This window comes from Gopherus evgoodei, chromosome 8, assembly GCF_007399415.2.
Source record: "Gopherus evgoodei ecotype Sinaloan lineage chromosome 8, rGopEvg1_v1.p, whole genome shotgun sequence".
NCBI lineage: Eukaryota > Metazoa > Chordata > Testudines > Testudinidae > Gopherus > Gopherus evgoodei.
Genome location: NC_044329.1, coordinates 94,935,769 through 94,959,377, shown reverse-complemented (window position 1 = coordinate 94,959,377; position 23,609 = coordinate 94,935,769). Strand labels below are relative to the sequence as shown.

At 41.4% G+C, this 23,609-nt stretch overlaps 1 protein-coding gene across 2 annotated transcripts in view; it reads left to right on the top strand.

Moving 5' to 3' along the window:
• The first annotated feature begins 13,213 nt into the window (after window positions 1-13,213).
• CACHD1 (cache domain containing 1) overlaps window positions 13,214-23,609 on the top strand; it is a 210,530-nt gene continuing 200,134 nt past the window's right edge. The window contains exon 1 of one of the 2 annotated variants that reach the window (XM_030572407.1): window positions 13,214-13,775. In XM_030572407.1, coding sequence (XP_030428267.1) covers window positions 13,524-13,775 — 252 coding nt within the window. In that variant the 5' untranslated portion in view covers window positions 13,214-13,523. The remainder of the gene's footprint in view (window positions 13,776-23,609) is intronic. The other variant, XM_030572408.1, reaches the window with a different exon arrangement.

Genomic DNA, 23,609 nt, shown 5'->3' with positions numbered 1-23,609 from the left:
GGGAAAGATACAAATAAGGGCAACAAAAATGATTATGGGTATGGAACAGCTTCCATATGAGAAAAGATTAAAAAGACAGACTGTTCAGCTTGGAAAAGAGATGATTAACGGGAGATATAATAAAGGTCTATAAAATTGTGAATCGTGTGGAGAAAGTGAACAGGGAAGTGTTATGTACCTCTTCACATAACACAAGAACCAGCCGTCACCCAATGAAATTAATAGGCTGCAGGTTTAAAACAAACATAAGTAAATGCTTCTTCACACAAGGCACAGTCAATGTGTGGAACTCATTGCCAAGGGAAGTGTTGCAGGCCAAAAGTATAACCGGTTAAAAAAGTTAGATAAATTCAGGGAGGAAAGGTCCATCAATGACTATTAGCCAAAAAGGTCAGTGACGCAACCCCATACTCTGAGTGTCCCTAAACTTCTGACTGCCAGAAGCTGGCACTGGACAACAGGATGAATCACTGGATAATTGCCCTGTTCTGTTCATTCCCTCTGAAGCATCTGGCACTGGCCACTGTTTGGCTAGATGGACCATTGGTCTGACCCAATATGTTCATTCTTACGTTCTAATATTAAGTTCTTAAAAATAGTCCCTGCCCAAATAGTTTATGATCTAAATATATGATGAAGCAACAAATACAACAAATAGATTAGGAGTTAGGGTGTATCTTTGGTTATTAAAACAATTTTACTTTTTGTTAGCAGAGAGCGCCTCTAAAATTGCAGCCATTTTGTTTGAAATTAAAGGAATCTTAGATATCAAAGACAAATTTGCTTTAAATCTGACATTACATGATCAAAATATTAAATCTGTTTTAGGCTGTAACCTAGACCTAATTTTTAGTGATTCAAACATGGCAGCTCACATGTATGCAAAGAAAAACACTAATGGAAATGTTAAAGATGAAAGAAATGTTAATGTATTTGCAGGTTTCAAAATGGTTCAGGACAGCAATTCAGCATAATTATGGTGATTTCTACAGGATCTTGCAAATCCCTCCCTGCAGGATTCTGCAGGGAAAAACAGCTTTGTACCTGACATCCTACAAATTTAATTTCCATACATAGTTATGTTTTGTGTATCTAAATATTGCTGATCCAGAATTATTATTTATCCAAAAGACTGTCATGACACAAATTGTTTATCAAGTACACTGTAAGACCCTGGTTCTCTAAAATTGTGTTCAAGTCTCCCATAACATTTGGAGAAATGAGGTTTTCCCATGTAGCAAATGACTCAGATAATGTATTCTGAGGGGTAGGGTCAAAGGGCTAGCAAAATGGAGATCAACATTTGAGCCTCATTGACCTTAGAGACTGATGGTTTCTCAGCCATCAGAGTTGGAAAGCGTTGATTCCTAGACAGGAGAGAAGATGCTAAAGAGAATCCTCTGTTGCTAAAGAATTATTCAGTTACCTCTGAGTCTGCTTAAGCCTGATGAGTCATTCCTGACTCAGACAGTGTGATGACCCATTAAAGGCAATTACCTGCAGGTTTTCTGATTGGCCTCACCTCATTCAACCAAGATTCAGCCAATCCATAGGCAAGGATCCACCCAGATGATCCCAAGACAGATATACAGGCTCCTAAGGGAAGCAGTCTCTCTAGTCTGCTCAATGTCACTATCTAGTTATGAATATTCCCTCATGTTGCCAGTAGTGTCAATAGACTGTGCCTGCTCTAGCCTATACCAGTTTCCATGCTAGCCAGGCCCTGTTCCAGCCTGCCTCTGCCTTTGTTCCTGTCTCAGCTGGCCGCCCAGCAATTCTGACAGTCAGGAAACCAATAGATGCATCTGTTGGAAAAATTATGGCATTGCTTGTTGGAGAGGAATATTCCTTAGGGGCAGGGAGATGGAGTATTAAAAAGGAAAACTAGTAGATTTTGGTGACCATTTTTAGTCCCATACCTGAGAGAGAGAAACTGAGAATACAATATGGTAAAAATAACCACTGCTAATGCAGTGACTGACCCTCCATCATTTGGACTGGTAACTTAAACCATTATTTTGGGAACTAGCTTCCTGGTAGAGATTCATAAAGGGAAAGAAAATGAGGCCATGTTGAACTGGTATGAAAGATCCAGAATGATACAAACACTGCTAAGTACTTAGAGAGCAAGTTATCTCCCTTGTGGCTGTATCTATGATTCACAGGGAATGGCAAAACCTTTTAGCGATTAAGCTCTTACTGTGCAGATCTCATAGTACTTGAGTCCCACTCTTCTCAAGTTTTGTTTATGTGTTGGAGCTAAGAGGTTTAAATATATGTGTGCTTTCACTTAGCCTTCTATTGCCGACCACCCCTCCCACAGCCTGCTGCCTCTACCACATCACTCTCTGTTCCCAAGAGTTGCTTGATGCTTTGCCCAATTAGAATGTAAGTTCTCTGAGACAAAGAACTTGACAGTCTATGTGTTTATAAAACACTGTGTATGTCTATGGCACTAGATAATAATAATATAAAATAAAAAGAACATAATATTGCGCTTAAAGTCTATGAGGCAACCCTGTGCAAAGTATGAAATAATAAGATTTGTTCAGAGGCTTCCTGGGGCAGAGACTTGCAGTAGTAGCTGTTCTCCCGTGCCTTTTTCAGTGGAAGGTAGGCCAATGCATTCATTAGCTATACATTTGTCCCTTCCCAATCCCACCTCTACCCAAAACCCTACACTTCCTTTTTGCCACCATTAAGATATTTCATGGAGTTCCAGTTTTCCCTATTACACAATGGAAGCAACATGCTTTCATTAATGTTCTCTGTTCCCACCGGTGAGATGTTGGTAAGAAACCCATAACATCAACAAGAAGATAGAAGAGGGAAGAAGAACAAAAACAAAATCAAACAAAAAAGCCTGAGGAACATATAGGTGAAGCTAGTAATTCTGCCTATAGTTCAGATTGTCTGACACTTCTCATTATAAAAGTCTATCTTCAGTTGCTTATAACTTGGCCAAACTTTAACTGTTTGGGCTAAATTTTTGCATTCTGGGAATCTGCCTCAGGCTCATTGTTTAATTTCAGCTAAGGGTTCAGCTATTTCCAAGAATGTCTTGCTCATGTTAAAAATGTCTGACAATCTTTTCTTTGAGAAAAGAAAAGTGTCCCAGACCTTGGAACAGCAACATGACATTTTGCAGGGGCATGGCCCTTGTCATCTCTGTGGGAAAATCCACTCAAATCTGGCCAAGTTATAAACTTTAAAATCTTGCGCTTTGCGCATGTTCTGTGGAGACTAGTTAGAGCTTATCAGCTAAAATTATAGAAGTTTCCATCCTCACTGAGCATGCTCAAGCTTCTCACAGCCCCTAGTGCTGACCAGACTGTTGTGTACCATCCCCACATAGTGTGATTGACCATGCTCTGTCCTCTCACAGCTCCTGTGTGTGACCAGCCTGTGCACATGCCATTCCTTACACAGTGACTGAGTGTGCTTCAGGCCAAGGTTTTGGGGACTCAGAAGGATTTTCCTCATAATGGCTGCCTCTGTTGCTCTGTGAGAAGGTGGAGTCAGGCACTGGAACTGAGAACAGGGAGTCTGTCTCTCCAGTGCCGTCAATGACCCTCTTCTTGAATCTGTTAGATTCATATGTGGCGGGGAGACGGGGGAGGGAAGCAGACCGAGGGAGGCAAAGGATGGGGATAAGGAGTCCGGTGAGAATAGGATTGGAGGAGGTAAAGAGAAATTGATGGGGAGTTGGAGTGACGAGAATGGGATTGCTTAGACAAGAAGAATGGGAGCTAGTGGGGGGGGGGGACGACAGCAGACAGACTGATTGGGCAAGGAGACTGGAACTCAGAGCCAGTGGGGGTGACCTTAATGTAGTTTTTTTGGTGTGTAATAGATATATAAACCCAAAATCCACCTCCACAGATTTTATTTATATACAAGCTTTGACATATTTAGACTAAAACAGAACTGAGATCTCAGATTAGAATTAATATGAACATAAAGGACCATTTCTTCAGCTGGTGTAAATCAGTGTCAATATGGAAATGAGACTGTGAAGCAGGGTATTTAGCGGAATGGCATATCCAACCTTACAATCTTTTGAAAGGTAGGTATTATGCCAATTTACACCCGCTGAGAAACTGGCCCCAAATACCAGGCACAACAATGTCCCTTTAAAAGTTCTTGTGTTACAGTACATCCTCAGGAACGAAGCTCCAAGTGGGAAGTTTGACCGTAGTGAAGTATTCCTGATGGTGAAAAGTAATTTAACAAAAGTTACCTATATGAGTTAAAACCAGTGATGAGCTGGAGCCAGTTCACACTGGTTCGCAAGAACCGGTTGTTAAATTTAAAAGCTGGTGTAGAACTAGTTATTAAAGGGGTCGGTGGGTGGGCAAACTCCAGTCTGCAGGCCACATCCAGCCATCGGGACCATCCTCTTCGGCCTGCCTGAGTTCCCTGCTGGGGAGGCTTCCCCAGTTCCTCTCCAATTCCCTCCTCCCCCTGCCAGCGCCAGTGGTCTGGGGAGCTCTGCAGCTCCTTCTGCTTTGAGCAGCATGGTAAGGGGGCCAGGCCGGGGCTGGGAGGAGGGGTTGGATAAGGGGCAGCGAGTGGTTGGAGGGAGCAGAGGTTCTGAGGTGGTGGTGAGGGGATGGGGAACGAGGGGGTTGGGTAGGTGTGGGAGTTTGGGGGGGGTCTGTAGGGGTGGTGCTGGATGGGGTTGGAGCAAACAGGGGACAGGGAGTGAGGCGAGTTGAGTAGAGGATTGGCTCTGGTGGCTATTTAAAGGGCCGGGGCAGTAGAAGCAGGGGAGCCGCGGGCCTTTAAATAGCCCCCAGAACCCAGGGGTACTGCAGGGCTCCAGAGTCTATTTAAAGGGCCTGGGGGTCCAGCTGCCTCTGCCACCCCAGTCCTTTAAATAGCCGCTGGAGCCCTGCCACTTCCCCATAGCTCCCATGGCTATTTACAGGGCCAGGGCAATAGAAGCAGTGGAGCCCTGGGCCCTTTAAATAGCCCTCAGAGCCCTGGGCTGCTGCTGCTACCCTAGTGTGTGTGTGTGTGGGGGCACTTACCTTACAGGGCAGGCTGCGGTTGGCTCTGACTTCCTAAACCACGCCCCTTCTGCCCTAGGCCCCGCCCCTTCCAGGACCCACAGCTGGCCCCAGCATACCGGTAAGTCGTTGGACTTACTTTCACCTCTGGTCTTGGGAGGAGGAGGTCAGGGGACAAAAAACAGGGTGAGGGGTTTGATGGGTTGCGGGTTCTGAGGGGGGCAGTCAGGGGAAGGACGTGGGTTGGGTTGGGGTTGGATGAGGGGTGAGACAGGCATGTGGGGCTTGTACTCACTGTGTGGTTCCCTACTGGGTCTTTGGTGACACTTCGGCGGTGAGGGGGATCTTCACTCGCTCCAGGTGAAGGACCTGCTGCCAAAATGCTGCCAAAAACCCGGAGTGAGTGAAGACCCCCCTGCTGCCAAAGTGCCACCGAGGACCCAGTAGGGAACTGGTTATTACGATTTTGGGAGCTCATCACTGGTTAAAACCCAGTGTTATGTAATATCTCAGTCTGGACACAGAAGTCACTTGTTCTCCCAAAGAAAGCCCTGAGCTTTTAGATGGTGTCCTGCTAAATGACTATTAAGAGGAAATAAATTGGAAGACATTGCAATTTTTTAAGTTCTTTATTAAACTCTAGCCACCATCATTTATCCTGAGTTTCAGGAAATCCATGAAGAATTAGGAACCTCCATTCCTGTACAACATGGATTATACAAGAACTGAATATCTTAATGAATACCAGTGATTCTAGTGACTATGATGGAGACATATCATTTGAATGAGATAGTTTAATGCTCTGAACACATTCCCACCACTCACAGGGTTGGGGGCATCCTGTATTCCTAGCGCACCCAAAACACATCGATTTCAATGGGTGTTTCAGTTGTGCAAGGACCTCAGGTTTCTGCCTACTCAACCTGATCCTGCAGTCATTATTGAGGGAAAACTTCCATTTACAGCAATGGGAATTTTGCCTGAGTAAGGCTTGCAAGATCAGGAACCTCTGTGAAAACCCTGCCAGGAGATTGTTGCAAACTTTTCGATTTACCAAAATAGAAAACAGTTCAAATTATTTTTCTTTAAAAAAGTCTGATTTTTGCTTCCAGATTTCTGTTACTAAAAAGGTGCCAAAAGCACACAAGCCTTTGTTAATCCCTTGTAGGCAGATCTTGGCCACCAGAGACCTAGTGGTGAGAATCACAGAAACATAATACCTATTTTCCAAATCATCCAGGGTCGGCTTCTTTTGTTCTTTTGGTTAGTTTGTTAGAAAACATGTAGATTTTCAAATACTTAAAGAAAGAGTGTTTGGATTTGATATTCTCTATTTTTGGTTAGTTAGATTTATGGCCCAGAAAGCTGTGTAGACATGGAAATAGGAATGTACAGAAGGCTGTTTAGCTGAACATAATACCCATCTTTGTAAAATGCATTAGAATCTTTTGCAAGGTTTTGTTTATTTATATTGACAAGATATGCAAAATTCTGCTCTTGGTTACATCAGGGTAAATCCAGAGTAACTACAGCTGTGTGTGAATGAATGAGCAATTTGGCCCAATGTATTAATATTTCATACATGGGGTTTATTATACTAGATCTTTGAATCTCAGAAAGGAAATTGATTGTTGTTCCTTCACTGTTTTTAAAAAAGGGAAGAAAACACATGAACACTCAAATGTTACCTTCTAATTTTTAGCACCCTGGTTGTATGTCTCTAAGGGAGGTCCAGAAATGCCAAGAAGACCTAACATCATTCAGAGACTGGAACCTCTTACGGTGCAGTGTTACTGAGTGAGTGCTGAGTTTGAAGCTGAGTCCTGTTGTGGCGCCCAAGTTTACAGGCTCCTGTCACACTATCAACTTGTGTATTCTGACACCATCATATACATAAAGAGTGTACATCAGTCTAGACATAGGTTATTTTGCAAGGACTGTTGTATTTCAAAATAAAGCAAACATACAATATGATGGTAAAATTAATGGACTAAATCCCCTTTACACTGAAGTTAATGCCAATGTCCATCCTTCCATTGAGTCTAGGGGAACCATTTGGCCCAATGTCTTGAATGACTTTATAGAGTTGTAGGCCTGGAAGAAACCTCTAGACTAGTCCAATCCCCTGAACTCATGGTAGGACAAAGTATTATCTAGACCATCCCTGAGAGGCGTTTGTCTAACCTGCTCTTAAAAAGCTCCAATTATAGAGATTCCACAACCTCCCTGGGCAATTTATTCTAGTGCTTAACTACCCTGACAGTTAGGAAGTTTTTCCTAATGTCCAGCGTAAATCACCCTTGCTTCAATTTAAGCCCATTGCTTCTTGTCCTATCCTCAGAGGTTAAGGAGATTAATTTTTCTCCCTCCTTGCAACAATATTTTATGTACATGCAAACTGTTATCATTTCTCCTCTCAGTCTTCTCTTCTCCAGACTAAACCCAATTTTTTCTATCTTCCCTCATAGCTCATGTTTTCTAGACCTTTAATCATTTTTGTTGCTCTTCTCTGAACAGTCTTCAGTTTGTCCACATCCTTCCTGAAATGTGGCGCCCAGAACTGGACACAATACTCCAGTAGAGATCTAATCAGCGTGGAGTAGAGCAGAAGAATTACTGCTCGTGTTTTGCTTACAACACACGTGCTAATACATCCCAGAATGATGTTTGCTTTTTTTTGCAACAGTCTTACACTGTTGACTCATATTTAATTTGTGATCCACTATGTCCCTCAGATCCCTTTCTGCAGTCCTCCTTTCTAGGCAGTCATTTCCCATTTTGTATATGTGCAACTGATTGTTCCTTCGTAAGTGCAGTACTTTGTATGTGTCCTTATTTAATTTCCTCCTATTTATTTCAGAACATTTCTCCAGTTTGTCCAGATCATTTTGAATTTTAATCCTATCCTCCAAAGCACTTGCATCCCCTCCCAGTTTGGTATCATCTGCAGAGTTTATAAGTACACTTTCTATGCCATTATCTAAATCACTGATGAAGATATTGAACAGAACTGATCCCAGCAAGACCCCACTCCATATGCCCTTCCAGCTTGACCATTAACCACTTATAACTGGTTTTCCAACCAGTTATGCACCCGACTTATAGTAAGTTGTATTTATCTAGTTTATTTATGAGAAAGTCATGTGAGACAGTATCAAAAGCCTTAGTAAAATCAAGATATACCACATCTACTGTTTCCTCCCTATCCATAAGATTTGTTACCCTGTCAAAGAAAGCTATTAAATTGGTTTGACATGATTTGTTCTTGACAAATCCATGCTGACTGTTATCACTTCATTATCTTCTAGGTGTTTGCAAGCTGATTGCTTTCTAAACTAGTTTTAATTCAGGGCTTGGATTTCACAGCTGTTATATTTTTAGTAGCCGATGAAGGACACTGACTCTTCAAGTTCCACTGAATATTTTTTCCTCCAAAGAAACTTCATTGTATTATATATATTGTATTACTATTGTTACTCTATATTTTCTCTCCTTTGGGACCTCTTGGCCTGGTGAACAATGTCCATTGTTGTAGTTCAGGAAGTTTGATATTCCCTGATAAGCAGTTTTGGCTTTTATGTTTAATATTGTACTTATATGGACAAAAAGATTTCAAGCATGAAACTACTGAAAACAATGGAAATGACTTAAAAGAAGAGACAATATCTAATGCAATCTTAAGTTGCAACTTCCTATTAGTCTATTTCTCCCAAATCACATCTTCAATAATCAGGATGTAAATTAAAGATACATGATGCTCATCCATTTTGTTAGCTCATATTAAGTTTTCCAATAGATTTGTGAGGGGACTAAACAGAACAAAAATGTGACTCAGAAAAGCTGGTTAACTTTTTGAAAGTTAACCTTTAACTGCTACAACCATGAAAATGTTAAATGTTTTCTAATTCTGATGCCCTTGATTCAGGAAAGAACTGAAGCACATGCTGAAAAGCATTGCTATTCAGGAAAGTACTTAAACATACACTTTAAATTTAGGTTGATAAAGTTCAGCATGTGGTTGAGTGCCCTTCCTGAATTGAGCTACTTTCCTGAATTGGGGCCTATACTTGTAGAGAAGAGTTATTTATGTCACTGTACTTATATGCACAGTGTCTATTTACATACTGACAACTGAAGATGTGTTTTGCCAGATTGTCGGCAGCCTTCCCCAGATACAAAGCAATGAATGTGTCTCTGATGCCCTCAAAATACTAAATACTTGAAGTTATACTGTTTATTAAAATAGACGGAGTGCTTTCAATGGAAATATAGTAGAATTCAAATTATAATACTAGTTGGCTTTCTATAGAAACCTTGCCAGCCAATCACAAATTCCTTTGGCTTTTAACACCACTTCTGGTGGGTCACTAGCCTTCTTGAAGATGGGTATCACATTTGAAATCCTTCTTCTGTTGTCAATGTTCTGGCTTCTGGGAATCAAGCCTATTGTTTCTTTATAGATCCTTGATGGGAGAATATACTCCAGCCTCCCAGTTTGAAACACCTTGCAATCCCTGCTCACTATGGTATTGAAGGTAGTGGAGTGAAGTTAATGAGCATTTCCTTAAAGGATGTGTTTGGTTCAATGGGTCCAAGATTTCACCCATAAACAACACGGCTAAACTATAGTATTTCATCATTGTTTATCTCTGAGATATAAGAGGCAGAAGAAAGGAATAAAGGAAGAAAGACTGACCTAGACAATTTACTGACCTGCTTCTTAATAGTCTGCAATTACTTGGAAGTCCACCTGAGCGTGCCTCCATCCTTAATATCACTCTAGAAATTTGCTCCTTCTTTAGGTTGCCAAACCAACATTTATCTGGCTTGTTACCACATTCCTAATTTGTGCTTTTCAGGGTTTCTTTCTGCACTAGCCTAGATATTTGAAAACTGAGGTGGGAGTAGTCTGAAGACGCCCTAAGGTCCATGGGTGCCTACTGATTATGTTGTCTTCACTGAAGCACCTTTGAGCAAGTAGAATGTGGTGCTGATTTTTAAAGGAAACTTTTTTTTTAAAGGAAACTTCCAATATAGCTATGCTGCAAGTATGTTGCTAACTTGGAGCTTGTAGCAATCCATGATTGTACAGCTGGGCACCACACAATTACTTTGAATCCCACACCACATTTTCAGAAATGACAAATGATGGTTTGGATTAAAAATATAGTTTAGTAATAACTGATTTGTGGAAAGAATGTTCTCAAATACACAATCACAGGCCATTTTTTTTCCTGTTTCCTGTCCTTGCTATAAAAAACAGAGAAAAGATTGCTTAGATATTATCAAAATTGGAGTAACTGTGTGAAATGTAATGGGCTGTAATATACAGGAGCTTAGACTTGATGATCTAATGGTTCCTTCTGGTCTTAAACTCTATTAATCTACTAACCTAAAGGATTCCACAGACTCTGAGATACAATTTCTGAGTGGAAAGGGCCATACAGTAAGACCTGTATGGCTATGGATTTCAAATCACATGCTAGCAGGGTTATATAACTGCTCTCTTAATCAGGAAAAGGATGCTGATGGAGATCAAAGAGGCAGCTAACTCTAAATAAAACAGTAACAATGGGTGACCTGCACAGAAACTGATCAAACATTACAACAGAACAAGGTTTAGAGAAGCAATTTCCTGACATCTTAAATGACTGCTTCTTGAAATGCTTAGTTCCTGAGCACAGAAGAGGTGATGCTATTCTCTGCTTAGTCCTAACACGTAGCATTTAGTTCAAGTAAGTTGCTAAATAAAAGTAACTATAGTATAATAAAGTTCAACATTCTTGGAGGAAAAAATCATATTCAACATTAGCACAAAAAGACATAAAACTTTAGAAAGGGGGATTCAAAGAAAATGAGGAAACTGACTGAAAGCCCTGAAAGTCCAAAGTGAGGAAATTCAACTCCTCACTTGAACACGTGCACTACTTAAGCGTGCTAGCACAGAGCCAGAGAAGGAAGGCAACCAGAAAAGGAAGCAGAAAGGCAAGTAAAAACACAATAAGGCTAAATGGTAAGGTTCAAAAAATTATTCGAGCCAAACAGGGATCCTTCAGCAAATGAAATCCGAATGCTATTAAAGCCAATAGAAAGAAACACAAACTATGGCAGGTAAAATGTAAAGGCTAAAAGGGAATTTGAAGAGCAAATAAAAATAGTTTTGAAAGTAATAAGATATTAAAGAGGGTAAGGACATCGCAGAAAAAGTAAATTTTTTTTCTTTAGTCCTCACACAAAAGATGCTGGGGGGATATCTACCCCTCTTCAATGAAGATAAGGCACTATCGTAGATTGGGCTGAGAAAAGAGAAGGTACTGGAACAAATAGATAAATTAAAGGACCACAATGCATCAGGACTGGAAGGGTTATGAAGGAACGAAGCAGCTCAGCTGCTTACAAAAATCTGCAATTTCTCATTAAAATCAGCTACTGCACTGGAGGACCAGAGGACCATACTTGTATTTGAAAGGAGATAAGGGGCACTATAATTTTAGTAGGTTAGCCAGGCATGATTTTATTTTACAGAATCTGTGCTGGACTAGAAGGCTTCAACAGAAAAATTGGTTGAAACAATAATTAAAATGAGAATTATAAATCATGCAAATGAACATGATGTGATAGGGACAAATCAGCACTTATTTATAATAGTAGCTCTTCTTGACATGTGATAGAAAAGTGGCGTAATAAAGGTATATCAGCGGGAGTGTTGGAGAGGCTGATCTTTATTTCCTGATGCCAGTCAGGAGAACTGGATTAAAATGACAGGTTTCAGAGTAGCAGCCGTGTTAGTCTGTATCCGCAAAAAGAACAAGCGTACTTGTGGCACCTTAGAGACTAACAAATTTATTTGAGCATAAGCTTTCGTGAGCATAAGCTACAGCCCACGAAAGCTTATGCTCAAATAAATTTGTTAGTCTCTAAGGTGCCACTGGATTAAAATGTTACCTCATGTGGCCGGGATCAGTATCCACTGATTCCAGTGGTTTCTATTAAAGTGGATGGGGATGTGAACAGAAGAGGTTAAAGAGGTTTCTCTGCAACGCTTTCAAAGTGTTTGTGTTCCCATTAGAGTGCTTCATTGCTTAAAAGTCAAAGGGGATATTTTGCAGAGATTTTGGCCTGTAATATTTTCTATTCTTTATGCTGCATTTCCCAGTAGGAAACCTGTCATTTTGTGTTGCTGACTTTAGCATGCATTCTTGTTTTTCTTTGTTGCATCATAAATATTTTCTTAAGACCCATTGCTTGACACCAGTCGGTGTTATGCTGTGCCACATTGGAATGGGTGTTCTAGTGCTCAGGGCTTCAAGAAGAGATGGAGTCACACATACTTGTGCACAGAAAATTTTAAGAGGTGGTGATATTTTAAGAATATGCTCATAGACTATTAAACAAACAACATACTTTCCAGTGCTGCTGCAGAGAGCCCCTACTTACTTCTCCGTTACGGACATGACGGTTTTGAATTTGTTTTTTCCCCTGTGCTGCTACTGCTTGCAGTCTGTACACAGAAACCTAATTTTCCTTGAAGAATATCTGTCCCAAACCTCGTTTTGTATACAGAAAGTATAGTGAAACTCCTCCACACCTAGAAAGAGAGAGAGTTTCACAGGTCAAAACTATACCATTAATGATAGGAACAATATTTTGTCCTTCTGTAGCCTCTTCCATTAGAATCTCAATGCCCTTCACAAACATTAATGACTCAAAAAGACCCGTCAAAATAACATTTATTATTATTTCTGTTTTCAGATAGGGGACCTGAGCTACATAACGTCTTGCCCCAGCAAGTTTGTCATAGAGCTAGGAATAAAACTCAGAAATCTTGCCTCCCAGACCTGACCTTTTGCCACAAGGTTGTGGCATGGCCACCCTCGGTTTTGAGGAACAACAATGCACACTCCAGACCGCAGAAAAGAGGAAAATCCTGGCTGGGAAGCTGCAGGTTTGAAGGCCTGCGAAGGGGTTTCTAACCCACCCGCCTCCCCCCTTTTCAACCACACCACTGAGGCATGTACCGAGCCTGCACGCAGCTTGGTGGCACCAGACACCTCCCTTTCCCCCTTGGTGACTCCGCTCCCGGCCCGGCTGCTCCTGCTCCTCCTCCTGCGCCGCAGTTTGCCTCCCTCCGCAGCCGCTGCTGTTTCCAGGCGGTAGCGGAGCGGAGCCGATCCCGAAGCTGGCTCAGTGCGCCCGGAGCCGGAGCTGGAGCTGGAGCGCGGGCGGGCTAGGTGCGCGCCGCGGGCGCCGCTCGGTGTGGCTGGCCCTTCGGGGAGGAGCGTCAGGGGCAGGCTTCCCTGGTCCCCAGCGCCCCCTGCATGGAAGGGTGGCCCGCCGCCGCGCCCGAGCCCTAGGGGGACCCCCCAGCCCACGGAGGGGCTGCCCAGGAGTTTGGGAGGCGCCCGGGAAAGTTTGCTCCAGGGGGGCCGCGCGCTGCGGGCCGGGAAAGGAGGCAGGGAGAGGCCCCCCCTGCGCACCCCCAGCGGGTCTCTCCGAAGCGCCCGCGGCAGCATGGCGAGGGGGGCAGGTCGGGAGAAGGCCGCCGGGCCGGCTCGCTGCTCCTCCGGCAGCCGGAACCCCCGCTGCCTCCCCCGCTGGCGTCGGGGCAGCGCTTTCCAGCGGCCCCTCTGGCTCGTTTACATGGCGCTTCTCTGGAGGCTCAGCGCGGCCGAGACGGAGTTTTCCATCTTGGATGAAGCGCAAGTTTTAGCAACTCAGATGAAGAAACTTGCCACGGAGGAGCTGGGGGTCGTCACTATGCAGGTACCGTTCCCCCTCCGCGCCTCCTCTTCCTTCCCCCTGCCCCTTTCTCCTTCCTTCACTGCCCCCCGCTCTCTTCCCCGTGTGCTGCCTCTGCTCCTCTCTCCCTTCAGCCTTTCTTCTTGGGGTTCTTCCTTCTGTCCGGCTCCTCTTCTACTTTTCGTTCCCTCTTCCTCTCGCTTCTCTGCTTCAGTCCTGTTTGTTCTTTGCAAACTTCCCTCCCGTTTGTCTCCCCCAACACCCGGTCGCCTTTCTCCCCCCGCGAGCCCCTCACTTCTGCCGCGATTTGCAGGGAGCCGGTGAGAACCCTGTCTCTCCCCCAAGCCCGGCGACGCTAGCTCTTGGTGGCCACAGTTCCCCCACCAGGCTGCTTTGCCTGACCCCTACCCCCGCCCGGGTCAGTAGGGGTTGTTTTTTGTTGCCGCTTGCTGATCAGTAATCTCCTGGATCGGTGTGGTTTAGTGCATCGTTGTAAAGTCTTGAAACATGACTCCCCTGTTCGAGGCTGTTGCCTCGTGGGGCAGGGATAATTTGTATTTTATGAGGGTCTTGAAACTGGCTATTTTGCATATTTTGTCTCTTCGGTTTCAGGGACCTGTACCCTTTGTGAGGCAGAGGAAAGCTTGATCCTAGATAAATCCTGAGGTGGATTTGATGATTGTTTTAAAACTCAAAAAGCACTTCCTCCTTGCAGTTCTTTTTGTTTATATTCATGACTATATACGATTCCCAAAAACTGACCAACAGAGTGTGTGTGTGTGTGTGTGTGTGTGTGTGTGTATATACTGAGCTCGTAAATTAAGAATACTTGAACTTTTATTTCACAAAGTTCAAAAAGAGGTTTTGAATTGTAAACTTTAGCTTTATTTGTAATACAAGCTGTAATTGAAGGTGAATATTTTTAAGACTTCTTTAAGTGTAGCAATATTTAAAGTTGAATTTATGTATTAACTTGCTTTGACCAAGGTCCTTCAGGTCCATATACAATTTTAGTTTTTTCATCTCTGAATATCCTTCTTTCTGATGTCAATAAATCAAAAAATGTTGTTCCTTCATGGAAGGACAGATTTTTTTATATATGTGTAATTTACACACAGATGATGATGGGATAGGGAGACCATTCTTTCTGAAGGGAATGTGCAATTTGACAAATGTATTATCTTCCTGCATCTCATTTCCTGACATTGTAATTTCTTTCAGTTCAAGGAGAAGAGAGGTGATTAGGAATTATTCGTATCCCTGCCTTTGTGGTTGCATATTAATGATAGTAAAACTACTATGATTTTTGTAATCAGTGGCTGGAATTGCATAGGATGCTAATAGCTACGTTACAACAATCCACTATAGCATGCGCACACATGCAAAAAGTGAAATCAGATCCCAGATGCATTGCAATCCAAGGTATGGGCAGTACCAAATGCAGTTTTAAAAGCCTCACAAATTGAGGAGGTGACACTTTTATGTGGTCAGCAGGGGTCCCTCCCCAAAATGGCCCTTTATCTTCTCCAAACTGGCTTCATTTTACCACCTTTGAAACACCATTGTGTTGGCTGGCCTCCTAGGGCTGGGGCTTTGTCCAGGAAAATACCAAGCTGCTGTCTTGTCCTTTATAATCAGACCTATATGTAAATGACTTAACAAGGTAGATAGAAGTAAATTATTAATACAGAGAACATGAAGGAAGTCACGTTTTCTGTCTAGAGATCTACAGGCATATTTACCCCCTGAAAATTATAAATGGTGGAGCTTCTGGTTAATGGAAATTAAATGAGTTTGATCATATTTCTCAACTTATTTCTCCAGTGTAAAAAACCCAAACAAAACAAAAACCTTCTTGACAAGTGCTAGAAGCTTCAACATGTGTCTCCGGTTTGTTTTTAGGTTTTCTTTTTTAAAGGCAGCACACATAAAACATATGTTCAAAATTATTTTCCATAACGACACCTCATTGTGTTGTAGGTAGGCATAAAATGAGCCAGGTTCCTCCACAAGAATTGTAGCTGGTCCTGGCTATTGGCTTAGGAAGCAGGCTTGTTGCCGGTGTATAGGTATGTAAAATAACAACACTAAATCTGTGCATTTATTGTTACTTGAATTGTGTGAGGCCAAAAGTAATTAATACAGTAAAGTCAATAGTTCACAGGATGAGCCCTAGATTCTTTAAAATATTTTGACTCTTTTATGTCCCATCAAGCAAATTTGAATGTTCCCCACTTCCTCCGTACATTTCTACAGCTCTCTCAGATTAAAAACTGGTTGAAAACAAACTTCCCACGATTTTAGAAGCTTCTCTGATGATCTCTTCCTACAGTTGAACAAAAATCTTTATAAAACTTCAACTCTTTAAATTTAAGCTGTTAGTCCTCAAAAAGGGCTGCATGCAATTAATACAGAATTATTGTCTTTGGTATTTACGTAGTGCTGTTAGCGAGCTATATGGCAGTAGAGCTGTGCCAGTCAACATGTTCCATGTTCTAAACAGCTGTCAATCTGTGGGCAAAAGATTGTTCTGTATTGCACTGCGTAGTATTAACACTGTGATCAGATGGTCCTTATAACTGGAAGGCGTTCACGAACAAATGAGGTTTAACCAAGATGGTCAGGGAAGTAACTAACTCCATACTCTGGGTGCTCCTACACCTCTGACTGCCAAAAGCCGGGACGGCATTATGGGGATAGATCACCCGATAATTGCCTTCTTCTCTTCTCTCTCTCTGAAGCATCTGACACTGGCCACTGTCAGATGACAGGATACTGGATTAGATGGACTGTTGGTCTGACTCAGTATGGCCGTTCTTATGGGGTTTTGGAAAAAGAGTGAGGGAGCTTTGTGTATCTTAATTGGCAGGCTGCTCTAAGCATAGAGGTTGGCATGGAAGAAGCCCAAAAGCAGGAGTGAGTGAAGGAGACAAAGGAAGTGGCTAGGATTAATGCTTGGGCAGAGTAAAGAGAGTGATAGGGAAAGTAGGAGGAGATGAGGGCCGAGTTGTAGAGAGCCAGGAAAACAAAGAGGGGAAACTAGTGTAGATACCTAGATATGATTTTGGGCAGCAGCGTTCAGCGTAGACTGGAGTTGAGAGGAGCAAGAGGTTGCAATGCTTAAGGCATGAAACAAATAGGCCAGGTGTAGTTTGTGGCCGGTGGGATGGAGAGAGAGAGAGGGATGGATTTTTATTTTATGAGAGTGTGAGTGTACATAGAAAAAGAAATGGCAGGATTTGACAAGAACCGGAATGTTAAGAAAGGAGAGAGCACGAGAGGTGTCAGTGGTGACGCCAAGATCATGAGTTTGGTGGTGGGAAGGGTGGAGTTGAGAGGTAGAGAGCAAGAAGACTTTGAAGGAACAATAAGTTTAGTGGCTGCCTCGAGTCTGAGGTGGCAATGAAATATCCAATGAATGTCAGGCTGCAGTGTCAGAGAGGCAGGTGGAAATCCGTAAATAGACTGAAGGCGAGTATCTGGGAAAGATCAGAAGAGGAGAAAACTGAAGGTGGGACCACCAAAAGAGAAAAGGAGGGAGGATGAGGTCGAGCCTCCGGAGGAGACATTAAAGGAGCATTTAGAGAGGTAAGAGAGGAACCGGAAGAGCACTGAGCCTTAGAAGCCCATGAAAGGGGAGGGTATATATAAAAGTCAAAAGGTTGGCAACATGGCTAGTATTATAAACAAAATCTCTCTCTTTGGTGCTATATCTACTTCCTCTTAATACATTTTCATCTTAGTTCTGTAATAACTGTATCTCAAATATTGATAGGAAGACTCATTGTTTTTTCGGATCATATGGAAATCCTGTTATATAACATATTTACTTTTTATAGTTTATTTTCTAAAAGCAGTAAAATCCTACTGGAATGAATGGGATGCATGCCTCTGTGCATAGGAAGAATAAGACTGATTCTGCATGGATAGTAAGGATGATAGAGAGTTATTGCGATGGCATCACTCGGACAATTGTCTTGGCACTAGTACAACTGTATCTTATTCGTAGACAGCCGACAGGCATCAGTGCAGAAGCTGATTTTTTTTTTTACCAAGTTTTATGTCTTTAAACATATGTCTATTGCTGTAAGTGTGTTGCTTTCAAATTAGCCTTTGAATGTATAGATTCATATACCATAAACAATATTGCAAGTAAAGATACTTGTAAGTAAGGATAACATGGCTGTGTGATTTCTTGTGTGAGAAGCAGCATTCCGTGGGCAGATGGGATAGCGGGTTTACATTTATTATTGAATAAATATGTGCCCCCATTACAAATGTACTTTGTGGAATATTGTATCACAAGTATTATGTAGAAATATGTTTACCATATGCATTTAACAGCACTCTGGGCCAATTCTCTGTTGATGTAGTAATATCTAGCTCTTCTATAGCCCTGTCCATTGTTTGATCTCAAAGTGCTTTACAAAGGAGGGGCAATATTTAACCTTTTGTAAATAGTTTCACTGTTTCACCTGTGTAGTTGTTTCCTCCGTTGCTTGCCCAGGGAGAGGAAAAACTTTTTCAAAGAAATGTGATTGTAAACCCACAGTGGGATTCTGGGGCATAGTACCTGAAATTACAATTTACTTACCCACCCACCACTCCCCAAACCAGTAGCTAGACTTCAAGTTGACAAAATCCCTCTGATTTTACTGTGAAATTTTTTTTTGGCAATTCTTCTTCTTTCGGATGGCTGGGGCTATTGGGTTCCAGGGAGGTGGTTGTAGAGCAGCAATTACAATATGTTTTGGTAATTAGAGGTACACCTCTACCTCGATGTAATGCTGTCTTTGGGAGCCAAAAAATCTTACTGCATTATAAGTGAAACTGTGTTATACTGAACGTACTTCGATCCACTGGAGTGCGCAGCCCCGCCCCCCCCCCCGAGCACTGCTTTACCGGGTTATATCCAAATTTGTGTTATATCAGGTGGCGTTATATCGAGATAGCGGTGTATTCTGAAAACATCTGATGCTTAAGCTGGCAATTTAAGTTATGTGTGTGTTCTCCAAGTGATTTTAAAATGCGGACATACTACTTTGCATCATTTGGTAGTCCATACATTTAATGGACTATCTCAGAGGTAGGCAACCTATGGCACGTGTGCCAAAGGCGGCATGCAAGCTGATTTTCAGTGGCACCCACACTGCCTAAGTCCTGGCTTTGCATTTTAATTTAATTTTAAATTAAGCTTCTTAAACATTTTAAAAACCTTATTTAATTTACATACAATAGTTTAGTTATATATTATAGACTTATAGAAAGAGACCTTCTAAAAATGTTAAAATGTATTACTGGCACACCAAACCTTAAATTAGAGTGAATAAATTAAGACTTGACACAGCATTTCTGAAAGGTTGCCAACCCCTGGACCATCTTAATGTCACAAGCCACAAAAGGTGGTACTTTGTTGAAGGAAGAGGTTAGTGGGCAAATTCTGTGTAGTCTCCTGAGTTGTCCAGTTAGCACTTGGCAGTCATTTAAAAACTACAGGCCTTTTTACGTTAAAATTACAACCAAGTTGGAGATTGTGGCCTGGCCCAGTTTGAACCGAGTACACTGGCCTTTAACTATGTTCTGTTAATTGGCTAATCCCAGATTGATTTCCCTGTTTCCTTTGTAATTGTAGTGTAGATCGCTGGTTGAAAAACTTCAGAACTTTTGACTGGAAAAACAGGACACAATTCTTGTGAAAATTTTGACCATTTTTCAACAAGCACAGGACCTGTAACCTTCTGAGTTACAATATTGACTTTTTCAGTGGCATTGGATAATTCATTCTAAGTCAGACTCCTTGTCTATAAAATGGAGATATAATACCTACCTCACAAGGTGTTTAGAGGATTAGTGAATGCTTGGTAGAGGAAAATCTATTGTAATGTACATAACTTTAAAGCCACGTAGCCCCAGAAGCAAGCAGTATGCCCTTAGGATCTAGAATATTTTGACAACGTTCTCATCCCTATCCTTTATGCTTGTTGTGCTAGAAGAGTACAATTCTTCCTTTCTCTTTCCCTCCACCATTTCCAAACTTGGGAGCACAGTTGGGAAAAAAATGCCTTCCTGACTGCTAAAATGGCAGTCGACTTCTCCCAATGACAAAAACAACTACATTTTTCTATCTGTTAAATTACAGAGCTCTGGTTTCTGATTAACAGTGTTAATACTTGCTCAGATGCTGTAGTAATGGGCACAATAGAAAAACCTATGGTATATGGGCTCCTCCAGCTTGATTGGGAGACTATTATACCAGTAGTATGTTTAGGCATATACTGCTTTTCAGTAAAAGCAGGGTGGGACACAGGCCAGGTTGACACGCACAAGTGGAATGCTGTCAGATTTTGATTGTGTGTGAGAGGATATAATGTCACCTTTATTTTGAAGAGTACATAACCACCGTTTGTAGTCTGATGCTGATAAACCAATAATTCCAGTAACCAGAATTAGCACTTTTCATCCATAAATCTCAAAAGCAAACTTCACAGAAGAGATAGATATTCAAGGCTGGTGTTGTAGATAACACATTGGACTTAGAACTTAGATCTAGGTTCTGTTTCTGGCTCCACCATAAACTTCCTGGGTGACCTTGGGCAAATCTGTGCCTCTGTTTTCCATCTTTAAAATGTGCATAACAATATTTCTCAACCTCTCACAGGTGTTACAGACAATAATGGTTTTATTTTGTAAGGTGCTCAGATACTAGGGTGATTAGTGCCATGGGAAAACCTGTAAACCATCAATCATGATTTTAAATCAAGATCTCTAGTTTGCAAAATTAAGGACATTTATCAAATTAAACTTTTCTGATTTCATATCTGTTTAATTTTTAAAGCATCCACTTGAATTCAGACTAGAAGAACAGGTATCTATCTACTTTATTATTATTTTTTTTCTGTTGGCTTCTGGTTATGGTTTATTGTGCTTGAAAGCCATTTGAGAGACTGAAACAAAATAAAAATTAAAAAGTACAGGCTGATAAATAGTTTATTAACTACTATTTTTTTTCTTAGTATTCAATAGTATGCATTATAGTAATTATGGAGTGGAAGCCAGTGGAGTAAAATCTCATCTGTTTTACATGATTACGTCTTGGTTTGCATCCAATCATAATGATGTTTCCAAAGGCTCTGTGAAAGCCCAAGACTGCAGCAGTTTTTCATCTTATTCCACTTGGACTTTTTTGCATGAAACATTTCAAAAAGATACAGTGAGGTCCTGGTGGAAGAGCAGTTAAAACAGTTAAGCTTAGGAGAATGAATCTGAATTTTTAATTAGGCTTTGAGTTGTTTCTTCAAAGTGTCAAGACATCATTAGTGATGTAAGTCTTGTTGCATTAGTGGAGACTGACATTTCACTTCAAACACAGAGAACGCAGCTGTCCTGTGCAGATAAAAGTTGCCAAATGTGATGCAGCAAGGTGGATTGCTAGATAATTAGCTGTCCCACTTTACTGCTGTGTTGAAGAGCCCTGCCAGTCATGGGAGGGAAAAAGGAGGAATTATTAACTAGAGGAAATCCAAGAATGTCATAAAGCAATTTGAAATCTCTCAGCTGTGACAGGGCTGATAAGACATATGTTAAGGAAACACACAAAGTAAGTATAGTATATGTTAGCCAGTTCTTTTTCCTAGCTTAATTCAGCAAAGCAGAAATGGCAAAAGTCTAATGATCCCTACAATATAACAAAGTACTTGCAGTGGTTCCATCAGCCTGACCTTGGCACTGGTAGCAAAGAAATTAACATTTATATATTACCTGTCAATTTAAAAAATAAATTTGCAGTTTATGAGAGATTCAGAATAGGAAGAAATAGCTACAAAATGTAAATGGTCAGTTAAAATGCATTTGGGGACAAAATAAATGTTTGGTATCAACATAATTTAAAAAATAATCTGTGTTTAAACAATATCAAAGTGTTCCATGCAGAGGAATAATGTAATAACATAATCATAATAATATAGGATGTTATGTATTTGTATACTTCTTGTGCATAACACAGCAGTTCACTTTCACGCACATGGATTCTGCACTCCTTAAAGTTAAGGGGAACTTTGCCATTGATTTCAATGAGCATAGGGTCAGGGCTATATAATAAATAGCTATATCTTTAAAGTCAAATCTTTTGCCTCTATTTTTATTAGTCTTTCTGAACATAATAAATAATACAATTAAAAACTTAGCCTTAAATATCTTCTTTTGATGTATCAAAAATTCTACCCTATGGATATCAACTAATGGCTGTTCTATCTTCTGATGTATTACACAATTCCAATGCTTGGGATTCACAAAAACCCTGCTCACCTGCAGCCAAACCCCACAGGTGCCTAAACTCATTTGGGTTTTTCCTGTAAAAGTTCCTGCTGTGCCTGCATTTCTGTCTCTCTTTTTTTGGGGTGGGTTTTTTGAGGGGGGAGAGGGGGTTTCCATGGAAAGCAGACGCCATTTGTGAAAAATTTCGTTGTGTAAAAAATCCAATATTCTATCAAAAAAACAGTTCTGATGGAAAACTTTCAAGGAGCCCTACGCCACGCTTTCCTTAATCAGGAACTTGGTAACTGGTTAGCCATAGGTGTTTGTATAGTGAGAAGGTTATCTCTCCCTCTACTCACCTCCATGTTGGGAATCCAAGTGCATCCCTCTTTTCCCTCAACACTGCTTCTGAGCTCCCTTGGTCTAGGGACTTGAGGTGTCAATTTTTCATGGCCTCTTCTATGGCCCACAGAATCCAGCATTGCCACTAAGACTACATATTGTTTGGCAGAAGAAATTCAAGTTGACTCTTGGAACATGATTATGAAAGATACAAGTCAGCAATGGTTAATGCACAGTATGAGGCAAGGCTTAATCAAATCACTTTTCACTACTACCAGTTATAGGCTGACTACAGAAGATTTTAAGAGTGTATTTGCAAGTATATTTGCACAGCTACAAACAGCTGGCAATAAGACTGCTATTCCCAATTCATACTGATAGGTTTTCCTGCTTCACAGCTCTTAAGCAGAAGTAGTTCATAAGTCTTTGTTTCCAGTAGAACTTGCTTCTTTCTTTGGATGCCCAGTCTTCACTTTGCCTTTGGCCATGACTTTAGAAGCTGCAACCAGTCTACTAGTTAGAGAACGGAAACCATAATGCCTCTTGAGAAAAGCCACAATTGTATGTCAGCCAGCACTTTCTAGGGCACTATAGGTCTTTTTATGCTTTCTCCCCTGCCCCCCTCCCCATCTTTTTCATATACCCATAAGACTGAGAAGAAATTTCTGGCTAACTATATGATCACCATGGATAGGAATTAGGCCAGTGGAAAAGGCTTTAAAATAGGCACATTGGGAAGTTCTAGAAGAGGTTTGCAGAGGCTGGAAATCTTCAGCAGTGCTTCTTCCTCTTTTTTCCCTCTGGTAAGGTTACTACTGCATGTCTTCCCTCATACCATACTGCATTTCTGGAGCATATTTGAGTACTATTCAAAACAGCACCCCTGCCCTGTCATATTAGTCCCCGATATCCAGAATCTAAAGGGCTTCTCTGAGAACTTGGCAAATTTCACGATTCTACCTGCATTTTGCCCCAGCAAATCTGGAGGATAAATGGAGCTAGTCTTTGTATATGGTTTTTAAACAAATCCTAGCTGCAGTCATCCATTTGATCAGCATTGCCTTACTTGCTTTGTGTCCAGGTAAACTTTTTTCCATGTATGTTTCCTTGCTTAGGTGGGTGAAGTGGCCACTCTCCTCTGCGGCTGCTATTTATGAATTTTCTCTATAAAATTACATTAGGTTCTGTATGCCAGTTTATCTTCCAAGCACCATCTGGAAAAGTATGTGTTCCAACCATAGTTCACTTTCAAGCCTTTCTTGG